Genomic DNA, 18,974 nt, shown 5'->3' with positions numbered 1-18,974 from the left:
ATCTCTGTTACTAGTTTGCAAAGTGCTTTTCTCCAATGGTTTTATAATTTTTAACAGTTTACTGTATGTCTTTCAAGTGTCTTTTAATCTGTAGATTCTCACTCAATCTTTTTTTTTTTTTCTAAACTTGTGTATTTCTGTTGAAGTAACCAGACTGTCTGCCCTGTAGAGTTCCTGGGAGTTTGGATTTTCTTGACCGCATCTCCATTGTGTTCCTTTGTCACATACTTCTTTTCCCTTGTATGTCCTACAAATTAGTAGCTAGATCTAGAAGCTTAATTAGATTCAGATTTGATTTGTGTGTGTGCTGGGGGGGGGGCCGGGGGGAGAGGGTCAAGACTTCATAGCTGGAGATATCCTTCCAGTAAAAGGTGCATAATTTCTGGTTACTGCCATTTTTAAAACTTTAGTATTCTAGTTAGACAGTCTCCTTTCACAATCCATTATACAGTGTTCTTACTTATCCTGTATATCCTTTCTTCTTGGCTCAAAGACAGTTCATTAGGAAGGATAAAACTTGAGTTGTATGTGTGTGTGTGGGGGGGCGGTGGTGATGGTAATTGAACCATAAGTTCATTAATTCAGCAAGTATATGCAGATCAACCACAGAAATAAAATGATTGACAGCTTTTGTGGCAAATAACTAGACCATAGCTATTTTTGGTGAGGCAAAGTTTTTAGGTGAATCTAAACCACTTCCTTAATTTTGAGATTTTCTCAAAACTCTCTTCTTGAATAGCTATTACTGAAGATGCTTGATTAAGGCTTTCTGGTCACCTCTAGTGGACACATAGGTATCCTCAGTAGCTCATGCTGAGTAAACTGGGAATTGCCATATTTCTGTATTATTTTTTCAGTAGTATAGTGAATTTCAATTTATCAGACATAGTTTCAGTGTGATTAATCTATAGATGTGCTTGATGCTTGGCGGCTGGTTTTAAAGGTAAGTCCAGCTGTCTTTTCTGAGACTTGAGTCTAGCCTTAGGCATTTTCTCTGCCAGTACTTTCCTTGCCAATCTCAGTGTGAGAATAACATTTAACAGAGGTTTATGTATAATGTGTATACAGTGTAATCTTGACTTGGAAGTAATTAGCTATTTACATTAGGGAAAGAATGCTGTGCCCACATCATGGAGCTGAAGAATGGAATACCTTTCTCTTAGGAGTCAGTCAGATAACTCCATCAGAGTTTCTGTTTGTGGAAAAACTGAACGAGAAGACCCTACTTTTCTTTCTTACTATGATACCTGATAATTTCATATTATTCTGATAATCTTAAAATGCTTCCACATTCTATCTTTTAACCCTACCACAAGCAATAACTCTGTAAAATTTTATGTCATTCTTGAAATGCTAGGGTACAGCACCATTTTGTGAGCTCTGAAAATTTTCAGGGACTATGTACATTGAAAGTACTAAATTTGGAATATACCTCAGTAATTACTGATTATTGCCATGTATCAATACCAACCATTTGCTGATAAACTGGGGCAGGGTCAAGATTTTGCCAAGATCTATTCTCTCAAGTCATTTGCTAATTGGCTATCAGCAGTGGATTTGGACTATACTTAAGTGCATATTCACAAAGTCTAACCTATTAATGATTAAATGGTATGGGCTAACAGGTACTTGTGACTAATTCAGGATCACACTGCTTGACTATGCAAGTGATGTATGTGTTTTTGTTTTGTTTTGTTTTGTTTTTGTTTTTTTTTAAGAACACCTCTAAGTTTCAACTGATAGTGAATGACTCTATCTCCTACTCAGTTCCTAGATATTCAGATTATGGAACATCTTTTGCTGGTTTCCTAGTGTTGGGTCGTCTTTCCTAGTGATAACAACCAACTTTGTCCCAAAAAGCTTACTTGCTATTTTTGGGAGAACAATGACGAGCCCTCCTGGGAGTAGCAACACTGAATGTATCTAGTTTAGCTTCCGTGCAGATCAGCTTTACTAATGACCGTGCTCTTGAAAACATGGTCATCTCAAAATATTGGCATGGGGAATTTACGGTTGCCCTTATTGAATAGCTTGAACTTCACATGCAATTTGAATTCAGAATATTAATGCATCTTTTTATGGAAGAACATGGAGTCCTGTGTCTAGATTGGCCTACAGCTATTGGTGGAGTAGTAGTAGTAAGAATAGAAATAATTCCACTACTGCCAGTTGAAGTAGCATCAGCAGCTTTCTACTTGCGAGGTACCGTGTTCAGAATTTCAAATAAATTACCAAATTTAACCTCTCACACATGCTGGTTTTGCTCCCATTTTACTAATGAGGAACCTGAGGCTCAGAGGGTAAGTAACTGAACCTGACCACCACCACACAACCCGTCAATGGCAAAGTTTAGAATCCCAGTCTAAACTCTACGACTGCAAAGCCTGTGGCATGACCATTATGAAAGTGTGCATTTTCAACGTTTTTCTGCCCTTGTGCAAGAGCTCTTTGCCCACAGGCTGTGAGCAAAAGTGTTTTAGAAGAAACTTGTGGCATGTAGTGAAAGAGTGGTCCCGAGAATGCTTGTGTTAGACCTAGTTAGTATTAGACCCAGTTCAGTCGAGAGGTGAGCTGGATGGCTATGTTGTAAGTGCCGTGTACAAGACAGTTTCGTTACTAGTCATCCCAAGAGGATTCCTAGACTGACGTGTAGAAGCAAATGGAACAGCCTCGCAGGACCAGCAGTGTCTTCATCTGGTTGCTGAGTCTCAGGAAAATCAAATTTCTGAATTTCTATGGATTGCATATTTAATGACCCTTAAAATTTATCAAATGCCATGAAGACAGGCGACAAGAGACCATATCCTCGTCTTCTGATGTTCCCATACTCACTTGTATTTACAGGCACTCTTTTTTTCAAAACAGATTATAGATTTTCAGCACGGGAATTCAAGACTGCCAGACCTAAATCTCTCTACAGGCTGAATTTAATGGCATTTCAGCATTTCTGTGTACTAATTTTGTCTAGAATTTCTTTTAACTCTTTTAAGCATTTTTATAACATGGTGATCTAGTAGACTAGTGATCAGCCTGAAAAAAAATTAATAAAAGGAAAGAAATGACAATGGGCTAGGGGTAATGCTGGTGATTTCAGCATAGAATGATAATAACTTGAGTTTCTGTGAGCATTCTGTGTTCTGGAACCAGGAGGAAAAGATCTTGAGACCATGGGATAATTAAAGATCACTTGATAAAGGATGAAAGCAAAACAGTTGTTTTAGGTCTGGGTCTGTGCTCAGCAGATTTCATTGTTATTTAATTTTTCAACTAAATGTTGCTTTCTGTTCAGTAGACATAATTGCCTTTGACTTAACAGGCAACAGCCGTGGGTAGCCTCACATTGCATCAAGTTCCTTCACTTTATTTTCCTGACTTTAAGCAGACATTTGCAATTTAATATCCTATCAACATAATTTAAGAGCAGGGTTAAATTTCAGTTCTCTGTGTGTATGTGCGGTGTTGGATGCTATTTGTGTTGCTTTGGTGAGGAACATCTTGAGAAGAAGGTCTCTAGTGGGAGAATGTCCTGGGCAGAAGAGCTATGGTAAATTGACACTATTTCTTCATTAAAATAAAGAAAAATGCCTAAGCATTTGATTTTATTTTCTCTGTCTGAACCTCTTCACTGTACTAATTTTTACGAAGGAACTAAATTGTAGAGCACACAAGAACATATTTTGCTGAATGTTGTAATGCATACCACTACTGAATTTAAAAAATAAACAATTGCGTGCTGCTTTTATGCTAAGTTTCTCCACTTCGTTAAGTAGATAGGTAAGGCTTTATAAGCAGTGGTTCTAAGAATGGGCTGCTGTTTCATCAGTACAAATTAATCTTGCATTTCTAATGAATATGTTTAATTCTATATTATGTAGGTAGAATCATTTTAGGACTAAAAAGTGCCCCCCTCCCCCTTAGGTAGGTATCTGTGGATTTTTTTTTAACCAATACTGCATGCTAACAACTAACTAAAGGTCACATTTAATATTTTTATTGGAATTATTTGAAATACCCTATTTATTGCTTTTCATTCATTTATCCCTCCGCCAAACTTTGGGAAAGCCCTGTGCCAGGCATATTGTGCGAGGTCCCAGGGATATAGAGATAAGGATGTAGGGCTATGGCTCTGCCCTCCTTAGATGATAACACACCTACTGGCCCAGCAGCCAGTGAGCCAGGCTGGAAAGAGTCAGGGATGAGACTCTTACCTGATGAAGAGGCGATGGGAGAAACTGTGCAGGAGTTCAGGGCATGCAGGTTCAGTCAGAGACCTCAGCATACTAATGTGGGTAATCAAGGGAGACTGATCCTTTACCCTAGGTTTTTGTTCTTTTTTTAATTTTTTTTTTTTTTACGTTTTATTTATTTTTGAGACAGAGAGAGACAGAGCATGAACGGGGGAGGGGCAGAGAGAGAGGGAGACACAGAATCGGAAGCAGGCTCCAGGCTCTGAGCCATCAGCCCAGAGCCTGACGCGGGGCTCGAACTCACGGACCGCGAGATCGTGACCTGGCTGAAGTCGGACGCTTAACTGACTGAGCCACCCAGGCGCCCCTACCCTAGGTGTTTTAAGGTCCCTGGTGAGAATGACCATCAGAGTCCCTCGTCTTTTACATAAGGCCTCTGCCTAAGTCATCTTTTGAAGAAAAGATTTCATGACAAAAAAAATAGTTTGAAAAACTATAAATTGGTCCCATATTAGGGAGGTAAGGGACAGTCAGATGTTTATGGGCTTTTTGTACTTGTTGAAGTGTTTAGATGTTTCCTAAAAGGGATAGGAGAGTGAAATTGTCCTAGTGAGACCCTGGACATAGAGCCCTGGGAAGGAGGTGATTGCAAATATTCACATAGGAGACACGTGCCTGGGGGGGGGGGGGGGGCGGGGAAGTGGCAGTGAATATATGGAAGGCATGAATTCCAGATCCAAGTGGCAGGATGTCATGATTGATTTGATGTAGGGTCAAAAGAGGCCGTTTAGAAGAATGCCAAGGTTTGGGGCTGATAGGTTGCCATTCACCTAAAGAAGGAAAACAGTAGGTTTGCAGGGGAACTATGACAAATCCAACTTGCAGCACATTGAGTTTCAGATGCTATATGGGACATCCAGCTAGAAATGGCCAATAGGTAATTGATATGTGGGCCCAGAGTTGAGATCTAAGATCTAGCAGAAGGGAGCGGCGTGAAGGTTGAAGCCGTGAGTGTGCTGTGGTCTGTGAGGCAGGCACCCACAGTGAGGAATAGATAAAAACAGTCCCAGGGACCCACATCATTGAAGGGATAGATGATGGATACTCAGATTCTAGAAAGATGCCAAAAAAATATTGATGGTGTTATAGGCACAGGGAAAAGAAATGTCAAGAAGATATTGAACAACAGTGGCAAGTGCCACAGAGGGTCAAGTTCAAGAAAGAAAGAAAGAAAGAAAGAAAGAAAGAAAGAAAGAAAGAAAGAAAGAAAGAAAGAAAGAAAGAAACATTTGGCAACAATGTTTACTTAAATGACATGTTTCTTTGAAGTGATACAACAAAAAATGGTTTTACAAAAGCAACTATTTTATAACTACAGCTTTGGAATTTGTTATTGCAAAGCACAAGAAAAGATTAAGCCAAAGATGTGGTGATTTTAATGTCTCAGTTTTGGTCTAAAAAAATGTGGGTTTTTTTCTTCCTCTAAATATGCCAAAATAAGCCATCAAGCTATGACTAATTTATTAACTGTTCAGTGTTAGCTTTTGTCACATTTGACTTGTTTCAGACATATTTGAAAAATGTGAACGTATTAAAAGATTCTTATGAAGTGAAATTTAACCTCATTATGAGGACGCCAGTGTAAGCAAATCTATGAACGCAGTTATCTATTTGCCCTTCTGGTAGTTTCCTTTTAGGTAAACCACTTTGGGTGAGGTGGCTCTGCACCCTGACAGCTCTGACCTTAAGCAGATCACAACACTGCTGCTACTCCATTTCCCTGTCCCTAAAATCAAAAGTGGGTATATTCTAGAGTTCTTCCCTTCAAACTGTAGATCGTGATACATTAGTGAGCCAGGAAGTGGGAAATTATCAGAGTACACTACTCCACATAGCGAGTAACGTCTTGTTTTGACAAATTTACATTAAAGCTCTTTGGGAGAGAGGGAAGGGAGGAGGGATGATGGGGGGCGGGGTAGGGATGGGGAGAGAGGAGGAAAGAGTGTGTGTGTGTGTGTGTGTGTGTGTGTGTGTGTGTGTGAGAGAGAGAGAGAGAGAGAGAGAGAGAGAGAGAGAGAGAGATTACTAGCTCATCCTGTAAAATGTATTTTTAACTACAGACTGTGGTTTTAAATTTTTTGAAAAACACTGCCCTCAACTAGAGCCCCTTCCTAGTCTAAAAATCTCTCATTCCAGTTGTCTGCCCAGTTGCTCTCTTGGCGTAGTAAATGTTTGAGGACAATACTGTGGAGTGGCAGGTATAAAAACTGTTAAGGAATGACCACTAATAACAAAGGAGAAAGACATTAAAAGGTAAATAAGGCCAACATCTGTGTTGTATTTGACCACAAGACTGAACAAGCCTTTAAAATTTATTGGTATTCCGACTAGCAAGTCATTACTGTAATTTATGAAGTAAAGTTAAAATATGCTATATATTAACAAACAATGGAGTAATTCTTTTGATGGTGGTATAATATGCAACCATATCGAGGAGAAATAAAGCTTTTTCAAAAGTAACGATACCGGCACATAAATTCCCGATTTGGCAATTAAATAAATGTGGTGAGTCTCTTCCATCTTGCCACATAAAAAGATTCATTGACATGGTTATGAGACAAGTCGGTGTATTTTTATTGGCCTGAACTAGAGGGAGTAAACACCTTGGTCAGGTGTTTTGTTTTAGAAGCAGCTGTTTGAACTTCTCCTACTGGTTATTTCTGCTCTAGGGTATATTTGAGCATTTGCTTTTTCCAGCGCACTTACTGATTTAGCATTCAAGTGAGTGAGCAATTTCCTATAAAACTAAGATTCAATGGAAGTTTCTCTATACTTATGGGTAAACTTTTAAATTCGTCTGCAGCCTCCGGAATTTCATAGACTTTAGGTGGTATTAAACAGGGACAGTTTAAAGAATGCTGAGGAATATGAATCATCAAACCGGAAATCTGAGGGACGTGTTTTTATTTGTCCTTCCCTACGCAGCTCTTAGACATTCCGTTGGTCTCTCTTTCTTTCTTCTCTGCCCTGTTACAAACCCTGGGGTGTTTGCTTTGCCCCTTTGCCAATCTAACCCCTGACTCTTGGCAGTACTGTGCTCTCTGCCTCCTTCCCACTGTCAGTCAGCCGGCGGAGAAGGCCTGGGGAAGAGAGCAATTGAGACCAACCAGCGAGGTCATCCTGCCATATTTTCCCAGACCCTTCGCTGTCGGTCCTCTGGGACTCCTGAAAGGTAGACTGATGGAGGGGACATGGTGGAGGCAGTGCTGGCAGAGTGGGTGGGGTGGGGCGGTGTTGACTCCACCTCCCTGGCCATAGCTGATTGGCCTGTGGCAGGCAGCCTTTGAGTCCCCGCCCCATCCCTCCATCCCGGGCCCCTGCTCTCTCCACGGTGTGCAAACGCATCTAGCAGTGCCAGATTAAGAGACGAGAATTTTTTTTTTTTTCTGCGTGAGAACAACGTGTCTGCCAGTTAGCCATCCGATTTATTAGATGAGCAAAGTAAGGATCGGTGAGGTAAGGGCCCCAAAGTGGGAGAGCAAGGTAAGGCCTGGCCCCTGGGTCTAGGGCTCTTCCTCCAATGCTTGAGGCTCTTTCCCGAAGCGCTTGTAGAGACGGGACTTGAGAATACTCAAGAGCTTGGTAGACTATAGAAATATGGGCAGTAGGGAGTAGACCACAGACTTTGGAATGAAGATGCTGTGTTCAGAAGACCTAACAGAAAACGTGCAAGTCTTATGTCAGAGAGTATAGGCACACAAAGTGTACCCCAGTAGGCAGGTGACATATGTGAAGGCATAATTCTTCTACTTATAATTTCCCTAGTTAAGTGATGATACAGGTGGACTCTGTACTTACTCCAGAGGCTTGATGTAACAATGAAACAGGCTATCAGAAATTATTGCTTGAAAACATTTAAAATGTCGGACGTGTAACAGCCAACATTGCTGTTAGAATGCCGGTGAAACCTTCCAAAACTCTCATTACAGCTTTGTAGACTTTGTGGACGTGTTTTCTTCCTTGATTAGTTATGCAGGGTCTTCGCCAAGAACCATGTTGTTTCCTGGATGTGATACATTACAAATACAGTGACACCATGAAAACTGCAACTATTTCCACAGCCCCTGAATTCATCTCAGTGCCCATAGATGTCATGTGGATATGGAGTGTATGAGACAGCCTGATCATCAGTAGCACCCAAGACTTAAGCTTTGCATGTACATTTCAGGATGCTGGTCCTCCCCCCACCCCCACCCTGCCACCCCCCACCAACCACCAACCCGCCCCCGTGCCTTTGGTATGGTCCTGGCTGTCTGGTAACTGGATGGTGTCGCATGAATGTCAGGATCAGCTCTCTGAGCTGGGCATAGTGCCTGTTGCTCAGAGTGGCTATAACTTCCTACTGTGAGTATACCCCAAATTGGCCGACAGCCCCAAAAAATAACAAATAATGATAGTTATCATCTGGAGTAAAATTAGTATTTATTACCCTTCTGAAATTAATCTATTATTGTACCTATTTTCTGGTATTTGTGGCAGACCTGTTAGATACTCTTGGTTTATGGCGTAACATACACAGTGTCTTCTCCAGTCTGTGAATTTCTTGCTCCTGACACACACCTGTGAAGATAAATTTCCTCTACTCTATATGCCTAAGTAACCCTAGATTTTATATTGTAATATTTGAAGCAGCAAATTATCTCTTCATTATGCAAAGTACCAACAGCATTGGGGTCACTTGTTAAATAAGATAAGTCACTGAAGTTTGCACACAGAGTGGATCACGTCCACCAGGAGCAGCTGGAGGCCAACCCTCCCGATGAGTCCCTTGCTCTTGGCCCTTCCTTGCACTGACTCCCTCTTCTTGTGACACTGTATTCCATGAACCTGAAGTACATATGTTCTTGACCTGAAAAATTCTTCTTTTAGGATCCACCTACATCAGTTTCCCTTGGACTGCGCATGGAAGAAATGATTTTCAACTTGGCAGACACACATCTATTTTTCAACGACTTAGAAGTAAGTTCTGATTATTGTATACACACTTCATGTTGCGTGCCTGGAAGTCGGTGAGTGGTCTTGCAATAACAGTGAGATATTTTGCGACTGTGTAACGGAAATAATGAGATTCCATTCATTACTGATTATGTGGTAATATGGTTGCCTTCGTGGTATTTCTGTTTTGCTTTACTTGGGCTGTTGTGTTTCAAGGTTAGATGCCATGTGACCCTTGGTAAGGATTAAAACTTGATGTCAAAACTCTTAAATATTAAACTGTGTTGATAGCCTATGCTACAGATTTCTCAGCTACGTAATTACCACTGAGACGGGTAACCTTCAGAATCCAACAGAAGGAGCAACACTGGCCTACCCTCTCCTTGTCAGCCTCTTAGCCTATGGAGTCCTACGGTTTTCTTTTTGGTTGGCCCGATTGTATAATATTTTAGTCAGGCCTCTGCCCTTTGGACTGCCAGGATTTCTTACGTCAAACTGCTGATGATTTCATTTGTCCATTGTAATTTGGGGAGGAACTTCTGTAAGATGGTTAATTAAACTTGTTACAGGGACTGTCTAACATGATGATCTCGATTAGCGGCGTTTTTAAGCCTAGAGAATTTTGTTTCTTATATCACCGTTAGGAGAAAACATGACTATGACTACATTTCACCCTCTTCTTAATAGAGACAGTTGTTTATTTAAATCCTGCTGTTAAGCAAGCTTGTGGTAAGGCTGCCAACAGGCATTAATCATCAAGTTGTTGTTTTGGTAGATTTTATAAATGTGTGTTATTTCAGACAGAAGAATCTGAGAGATTCAAATAGAACTTTTACTGATCAAAGTTAATGGGCAGCAATTGGCCTTTAAATATTTCCTGATGTTTCCCTTTTCGAAATCAAGCAAAACACACCTTATTTAATAGATGAGCCAAAATCATTTGAAAAATGCCAGTGTGACAGAACTTAAATGCGGTTTGTTCAACATCTGTCCTGTATTTTGATTTCTTTTCATCTGCGATGAAACTACTCGTAGACGAATTGGCAACTTTCGGTGCAATAAAATTATTTAAATGTGCTTCATTTTTTCCCATTCCTTAGTGAAATATTTATTTTTACACTTAGGGTAAAATACAATTTTTTTTCACATTTTAAAGTATTTGCTTTTCTTAAGGAAATTACATGTAAGGCATTACTATTTTTTAAGGTAGAAATATTCCCAGTGAGTGACAAGTTCAGAGTTGCCTTTAGAAGAGCTTAATAATCATTCTTATTTTCAAAAGCTGTTTCTGATTTATGGTTGTGATTCACTTCATAAGAGAACAGCACAAAAAATTCCATATTTTACTGGTATATTAAAATTCCTTCCCTAAGTTTCCATTTGTTTCTAATGATACAGACTAGGCTGATATTTTGTCTTGGGTACAACCTTGTTACTCTTACTGATGTTAATAGGTGTTAATAGCACCCATCAAGAAGAAATTAGCAGCAATTTGCTATTGCTTTCAAATTTTACCTTCTTACAAATGCCAAAGCTTGTCTATGCAGTGGCAAAACTATTGTGGTGAAAAGTGAGAGGTTAGCCAAAGCAATAATTCGGTATCATATAGACCAAAAACTTCCAAACTTGGTTTTGATATAACATAGCTGGATTTTCATTTGTTTACTGACATTATTCACAGTGAACTGTATACAGAGTATCTAAAATAGCGCTCAAATCCATGGAAAAGTACATCTTGAAAGTTCTAGTTTAGAGATGTAGGGGATATAGTTTTTCCATAAGCCCAAACTGAGACAAAAAGAAAATGATGAACTGGGGGTCGATGCAGTCATTAAAATGTCTGATTCTGTTCTTGGCGTAAGGACTTTCCCTTATGTACAGTAGAGAAGGGAATAAAGATATAATTCAACCAAATATACAAAGCAACAGTAGAAAAATGAAGCTTATAACCTTACAAAAGTTAGTTTTATGTTATTTTACTTAAGAGTAATATAAAGGTATCAACAAAAGTATAAATCAAAGATCCATTTAACCTCTGTCTTTGAAAATTGTTTACTTGCTCTAGATTTGCATAATATTTTAAAAATAAATTGGTTCTTAAACTTATTTCAGTATTTCATTTTATATTTTGGTAATTCAGACCTGGGGCTGGTCATTGCAAATACTAGTTTCTTTCAAAATAAAAAGCAGAGTTATTTCCTGGGAAAAATAAATGTATTGGCATTCTATTTCCAAGAAAACCAAAATTATCTCATCAGGCAGAAATGGTGTGGTAATGCCTAATTTCACACTCTAATGAGCAATGTGGTGCAGTAAGAGACGTGGATATTTTTTTTTTTTTTAAACACCTATATTGTTTTTGGGAAGTATTGTTTATTTTTTTTTTTCAACGTTTATTTATTTTTGGGACAGAGAGAGAGCATGAACGGGGGAGGGGCAGAGAGAGAGGGAGACACAGAATCGGAAACAGGCTCCAGGCTCTGAGCCATCAGCCCAGAGCCCGACGCGGGGCTCGAACTCACGGACCGCGAGATCGTGACCTGGCTGAAGTCGGACGCTTAACCGACTGCGCCACCCAGGCGCCCCGAGACGTGGATATTTTAATGTATTTAAATGACATGTTTTTAACATTTTAAGATCTCTGATACAGGTAATTTCAAGGGGATTAATGATCTATTGTTGAGCTGGAAGTGTGATTTCCGAACTCCAATTGTTGACATTTGGCCTCATTTTCTTTTAAAAAGTTAACTTTTTTGCCAGCCACCCCTCTGTATAATTTGATTAGTTCACAGTTTTGGCTTATAAGAGATTCTGAATAATGACACACACTTGTGAGAGGCTTCTGGTAACAGTTTTTGTGTTATCAGAGTATACGTTTCAAATCGTTCTGGAGATACTAGCAAATTTTAGGATATCATTTTAAAGTAATTTAGAAATGCCTTACTTGTACTTTAAGAACTAAAACAGTTAATCATTTTAGTTTTAAAAGTCTTGTGTGTCACGTCATTTTGTGACAATTTTTCTTTTTAATTTTTTTTTCAACGTTTATTTATTTTTGGGACAGAGAGAGACAGAGCATGAACGGGGGAGGGGCAGAGAGAGAGGGAGACACAGAATCGGAAACAGGCTCCAGGCTCCGAGCCATCAGCCCAGAGCCTGACGCGGGGCTCGAACTCACGGACCGCGAGATCGTGACCTGGCTGAAGTCGGACGCTTAACCGACTGCGCCACCCAGGTGCCCCTTGTGACAATTTTTAATAAAAGCAGTCACAATTTAAATTAATTGTGTTGACACTCCGGAGCAGAGTGGGGTGGAGGGCAGGGAATTAAATGGAGAAATTTTGTGGGTTTTGTTTTGTTTTCTTTTGTTTGTTTTTTGGTACCATTGAAAAATATTTGACATGTTAAGGAACATGAGTGACAGGGAGACGTAATTTTCAAAGGAAATAATATCTCCCCCACCCCCCCACCCCCACTCCCAGAGAAGGGTTTAAACTTTACTTCCATAGTGTACTTCTGGCTTTCCTATTTCTAAGACTATTTAACATCCCGCGTATCATTTTACCAAAGGGTCTCCGCGTGCAATGTGATGATGCTTATATGGAAGTCATTTTTTATGAGTGACGGTATGGAACTAGAGGTGTTTTTTTTTTTTTTCTTCTTCAGCTTCTTTAGCAAAGTATGACTCCGAGTGAATGGAGAAAGAGTTCTTTCTGTTGGGTTTTTATTGAAAGGCAGCCTGCAGGCAGAGTGAGGAAAGGCCTTTCGTGTACGATGACGTTTCAGTTTAACTTGCTATTGGTCAGTTCTCCCGCTAGATTTTTTTCCACAGTCAGGGAGACTATTTCATATAAGTCAACTAAAAATAAGGTGTAAGCCTGTGTTGAACTTGCTCTCTGTCGGGTGTCAAGTTGTATCACTGAGCTGGCATTACGGTTGCCATCCTAACTGGTGCTGGTGACGTGGTGGCCTTCACGGGCCTCTGCTCCCAGAGCACACTCCCTGACTGCAGGGATCAGGGTTGGGAAATAGCAGGAACGCTCCTCATCCTTCTGTCTTCACGTGAAGGGGTTGTATACATCACACTTATCTAGTTAAGTGTGGGGCTCCATTGGAGCATTCTCCCTCTCCTAGTGTGTTGCATAGTTGAGACAGACCAGAGGATTCCTTAGTGTCAGGATTCACATGAATGCCTCAGTCCTTTCTTGAGTCTTTGCCATGTAGACTCCTGTCCTAGATCTGTCGTTTAAGTACCTGCTTCTGGTACCCCTTTGTTTTTACCTTTTCTACAAAGAAAAGGCTTGGGATAGGGGTGCCTGGGTGGTTTGGTCGGTTAAGCGTCCGACTTCGGCTCAGGTCATGATCTCGCGGTCTGTGAGTTCGAGCCCTGCGTCGGGCTCTGTGCTGACAGCTCAGAGCCTGGAGCCCATTTCAGGTTCTGTGTCTCCCTCCCTCTCTGCCCCTCCCCTGTTCATGCTCTGTCTCTCTCTCTCTGTCTCAAAAAAATAAACATTAAAAAAAAATTAAGAAAAGGCTTGGGATAGAAAGTTCCGGTCTCCGTAGAGGCTAGCCTGGGTTTGGTGAGGCAAAGGTTGTGGAAGGCTGCTGAAAACAGTCTCTAAATAATGCTGTGGTTTAAAGGAAGGGAGTTGTAATGATTTTTCTTATAAAGCAAAGAAATTAGTTTGCCCCTTGGTTTCATTCAGTCTTTGAATTTGTAATAATACTTTATGACTCTAACCCTTAGGGTATCATATGTTAATTATTTTAGTATATAGTATTTATAAATTTGTATTTACCTACGAAAAAAATCTTTCTTCAAAGTATCAACCATGCCAATGCTCAATAGTTTCGATTTCACGTGACGTGTTTTGTAGTGACCTAACGCCTGTGTTGCCAAAAGTGTAAAATTTTAGCTAATTCAGAGGTTGATTTTTTTGAGTTGAAAAATATAATTCACCTAGAAAGGGCCTTATTCTCTATAAATAAGCGGGAAAGGAACTCTTGTGCCAAGAGTCCAGCTTTTGTGGTGGGTGCTGGAAATTATGGTTCTCTGCTGCTGCCTGAGAAAGCATCTCATGGGTGCTTCCAGAGAAGACGCTTCGAGAAGAGCTTTGAGCTGTTCTCTGTTTTCAGTCCCTTCCACAAGCCAAGAGCAACTGTATGAAAATGTGCGTGCATTATCAGTATTATATTCCAAATGTACCCATACACATATACACATATGGCATGTTTTCAGCTCTGTACAGAGGCTTTTGTGCTCTTATTTCCTTCTTATACATTTGGCAAACATAAAGTATCATATTTTTTTAAACTCCTGGTAACATCTTTCATAACAACCAGAATATCGCCTTCAACGTTTTGACCATTAAATGACTTAGATTGAATTCTTATCTGTTATCTTAGAATAGAATCGATTTCTATTTCCTCGCCCATGGAAGAGAGTAGAGAGTTGACTTTGCCTTCTTTGTCTTTATTTTTGAAAAGAAAGTTCATCTATTTATTTTATTAAAATTTTTTTTTTTCAATTTACATCCAAGTTAGTTAGCATGTAATGTGCAATAATGATTTCAGGAGTAGATTCCAGTGATTCATCCCCTACATAGAACACCCAGTGCTCATCCCAACAAGTGTCCTCCTTAATGCCCCTTGCCCATTTAGCCCACCCCCCCATCCCCCCCCCACACACACACAACCCCTCCAGCAACCCTCAGTTTGTTCTCCGCAGTTAAGTCTCCTGTGTTTGCCTTCCTGTGTCTTAAGGTAAGTTGTTTGGTCTTGTCCATTTCCTTGGTTAACAAGATTAACAGCAAAAGTCTGAGTTTAGAGGGCAAATTACAGTTTCTGAGTAACAAATGATTATTAGATATAATAAATGAATATTGAATTTAACTATATCCTAATTGATGGCTGAAAAGCAATGTCGTATTTTGTTATTATTACTAATGAATAATTTTAAGTGTTCTTCCTGTTTCTTCATTTCTTACAAGATTCTATATTTTTCTTTTATGTGAAGTAAGAAATAGATATATAAAAATCTATTCAAGGACTTCGTCAATTGTGAGGTTCATCAGAAGGTTAGTAGTCAAAGCATACAGCTGCTTAACATAATAAAAGGTATTTACCTTACACTGACAGCCAACATTGTACTTAGCAGTAAAATAAGAGAGACACATCGTCATTACAAAAGGAAAAAAAAAAATTAAATGCTCTCTGTCAGGACTATTATTCAGCATTATTTTAGGAATCTGGGGCGCAGTAAGACATGAGCTATAACTAATGAAATGAAAGGGATGGAAATGATTGTTTTTGCAGAAAATTTGATATACATAAAAGCTGAAATAAACTTGAATAGTCTTAGAATTTATAATAAGCTTCAGAAAAGTGAAAGATGATAGAATTAAGTTTAAAAATCCATAACTTTTGTATTATAGTCAGACATGCAGAAATTTTAATTATAATTTTACAGTAGCAGAAACTGCAACACCAAAATGAAAACAAAATTAAAAGGAAAAATAATAAGTAACCTATACAAGAGGCAGTTGTAAGAAATATATGAATAAAACTTTGACATCTTACTGAGAGATCTAAGGATTTGAATAAAAGATTTTTTCCCTTTCTTTTTGTAACACGTTTGAACAGTTTTACAGAATTGTCCATTTGAAAGGATAGGCAAAAATACCTAAAATTTTTTTGTCCGAAAGTGGTAATAGTAAGCATCCAACTCAACCAAATAGTAAATGTCTTAGAATTCTATAATGATATGAAGATTTGTGTTGGCCTACATTGGCATTGGACTAACCAGGGGGAGAAAAGATCATTCAGACACAGCCCCAACTTCTAGAAAACTTTTGTATGTGTTAAATGAACACACACATATAATAAGATAAGGAATCGATGTCAATTCATTAAGAAAAAACATAAAGAAATAGCTCAGTAGAAGAAATGAGCAAAGAACATGGGACAGACTGTTCACAAGAGGAAAACATTCAAATTGTCCACACACATGAAGGAAAGATGTTAGATTTCACTTTTGGTGATCAGAAATGTCAGAGAGTAAGTGGTCAGCCCCTGCCCATTACACCAGCAAAGATTTAAAATCAGTGATGTGGTCTACAGTGCAGGAAGATAAACAACTTGTGTCCACTGCTGATAAGGATGTGAATTGGTACGAGTTTTCAGAAAAGCAGTTTGATAATATGTATTCAGGAGCTTAATGTGCTGATTTTTTTACTCAGTAATTCCACTTTTCGCTTCTATTCTGAGAAAAGAGAATTGTAGACAGATAACTGATAACATAGTGATAAGCGGTCATTGACCTTGTCCTAAATACGTTACATACATTATTCCACTTAATACCCTGAGGTTTCTATGATAAAAAGCACTATCATTATCTCCATTTTGTGGAGGAGCCTAGCAAATCTTGGAGGATTAAACTAAAATTTGTCTAAGCTCATACAGCTACTGAATGACAGACGCTAACTCAAGACAGGTACTTTCTAGAAGTTCTCTCCGCCCACACTATATCTCCCCATGGCCTTTTTTTTTTTTTTAATTCTGAAATACAGAAATGTTTTCAATACCCATAAAAAAAAAAGGAATGAAATAAATTATAGCATCCTCATTGGAGATTGTTTTAAGACTATATTAAATAGAAGGAGGGGCGCCTGGGTGGCGCAGTCGGTTAAGCGTCCGACTTCAGCTCAGGTCACGATCTCGCGGTCCGTGAGTTCGAGACCCGCGTCAGGCTCTGGGCTGATGGCTCAGAGCCTGGAGCCTGTTTCCGATTCTGTGTCTCCCTCTCTCTCTGCCCCTCCCCCGTTCATGCTCTGTCTCTCTCTGTCCCAAAAATAAATAAACGTTGAAAAAAAAAATAGAAGGAAAATATTCATGGTCCATTTCAAGTGTAAAATATAGGCTGTACAGTACAGGGTAACTTAATGTTCGAAAGTATGCCCTATTATCTGAAAAGGTTATAGACTGGATGATTCCAGTGATTTAACATTCTAGAAAAGGCAAAACTATGGAGACAGTAAAAAAGTTCATTTGGTCGCCATGGGTTAGAGGGAGGGAGGGATGAATAGAGGGAGCTCAGAGGAATTTTTAGGTAGTGAAACTGTCGTGTGTGATGCTGCAATGGTGGATGCCCAACATCGTACTTTTGTCAAAACCCACAGGATGCACAACACCAAGAGTGGGCTCTTTTATTTTTTTTAATATGAAATTTACTGCCAAATTGGTTTCCATACAACACCCAGGGCTCATCCCAAAAGGTGCCCTCCTCAATACCCATCACCCACCCCATCTCCCTCCCTATCCCCATCAACCCTCAGTTCTCAGTTTTTAAGAGTCCAAGAGTGAGCTCTAATGGCAATGATGGACTATGGGCGATAATGATGTGTCAGTGTAGATACATTCTAAGATGTCCATAGTAGGGGAGGTTGTGCATGCATGTAGACAAGGTACACATGGAAAATCTCTCTGCTTTCTGTTCAGTTTTTTTTTTGTAGGTCTATTGCTTCTCTAGAAAACAAAGTTTAACTTTTTAAAAAAGATTATGGCATATTGAAAAAAAAAACTGGAGGGAAATATATTTTTTAAATATGTTACGACATAAAATTTAAAAATAAGTCTACAAAATAAATCATACTACTGTTTTTAATGTATCTGGTATTAAAAACTAGCTAGAGGTAAATATATTAAAAAGTTGCCAGTGTGGATAATGGGTTTACAAATGCTGTTTCTCTGGGACGCCTGGGTGGCCCAGTCAATTAAGTGTCTGACTTCGGCTCAGGTCATAATCTCACAGTTCGTGAATTCGGGCCCCGTGTCGGGCTCTGTGATGACAGCTCAGAGCCTGAAGCCTGCTTCAGATTCTGTGTCTCCCTCTTTTTCTGCCCCTCCCCTGCTTGAACTCTGTCCCCCTCTCTGTCTCAAAAACGAATAAACATTAAACACACACACACACACACACACGCACACACACACACACACACAAATGCTGTTTCTCTGTAATGCTCCAGAACTGAGATGCTCATAGCATTTTGTAATCTCTCTATATCTTGTGGCTGCTGCCTTTATTCAGTAGTTAATACATATTTATTGGGCAACTATTAAGTTCCAGGCATAGTGTTCTAGATGCTGAGAATACAGTGATGATTGAGTTAAGGTTTTTCTCATGGAATTGGCACTCCGTAGAGGAAGTAGGAGATAAACACTATGTAAATAAAATAACGTCATGTAGAAATAAATATGAAGAAAATGAAACAGTAATTGGATAAGGGATGGATCAGCTGAGGTGGGGCATCTTTAGCTGAGATGTTCAGGAAGAGGTATCCCTGAGGAAAGGACATTTGTGAAGAAACCAGGAAGTTGGGAGGGAAATAGCTACAACTACAGAAAAGCATTCTGGAAAGTCAGTGGCAAGTGCAAAGGCCCTGAGGTGGAAATGTGTTTCACTCCTTCAAGAAATAAACAAGACCATTATGGCTGCAACAGAGTGAATGGGGGGACAGTGACAGAGTCCAGATCATGAAGGACCTTGTAGACTGTGGTGAGAAAGTTGGATGATTTTTCTAATTGTAGTAGAAAGCCATTGGAGAGTTTTAAACATGGGCATGTTAAAATGTTTATATTCTGAAAAGCTCAGCCTGATTAGCGTATGAGGAAAGGCAAGACTGGAACCAACGCGACCAATTAGGAGACCGTTGAGCCAGCCAGATAGCCTTGGGCTGAGATGGCGGCAGTTCTGGACATGGTGAGAAGTTGCAGGATTTACAGTATAATTTAGTG

At 39.5% G+C, this 18,974-nt stretch overlaps 1 protein-coding gene across 6 annotated transcripts in view; it reads left to right on the top strand.

The window, feature by feature from the left end:
* Positions 1 to 18,974, top strand: part of EYA1 (EYA transcriptional coactivator and phosphatase 1) — a 220,537-nt gene that overhangs the window by 154,767 nt on the left and 46,796 nt on the right. For all 6 annotated transcript variants that reach the window (XM_047842334.1, XM_047842331.1, XM_047842330.1 and 3 more), the window contains one exon: positions 9,117 to 9,206. In XM_047842334.1, coding sequence (XP_047698290.1) covers positions 9,117 to 9,206 — 90 coding nt within the window. The remainder of the gene's footprint in view (positions 1 to 9,116; positions 9,207 to 18,974) is intronic.

This window comes from Prionailurus viverrinus, chromosome F2 (genome assembly GCF_022837055.1).
Source record: "Prionailurus viverrinus isolate Anna chromosome F2, UM_Priviv_1.0, whole genome shotgun sequence".
NCBI lineage: Eukaryota > Metazoa > Chordata > Mammalia > Carnivora > Felidae > Prionailurus > Prionailurus viverrinus.
The sequence above is the reverse complement of the archived record's forward strand: the minus strand, read 5'-3'. Positions and strand labels throughout refer to the sequence as shown.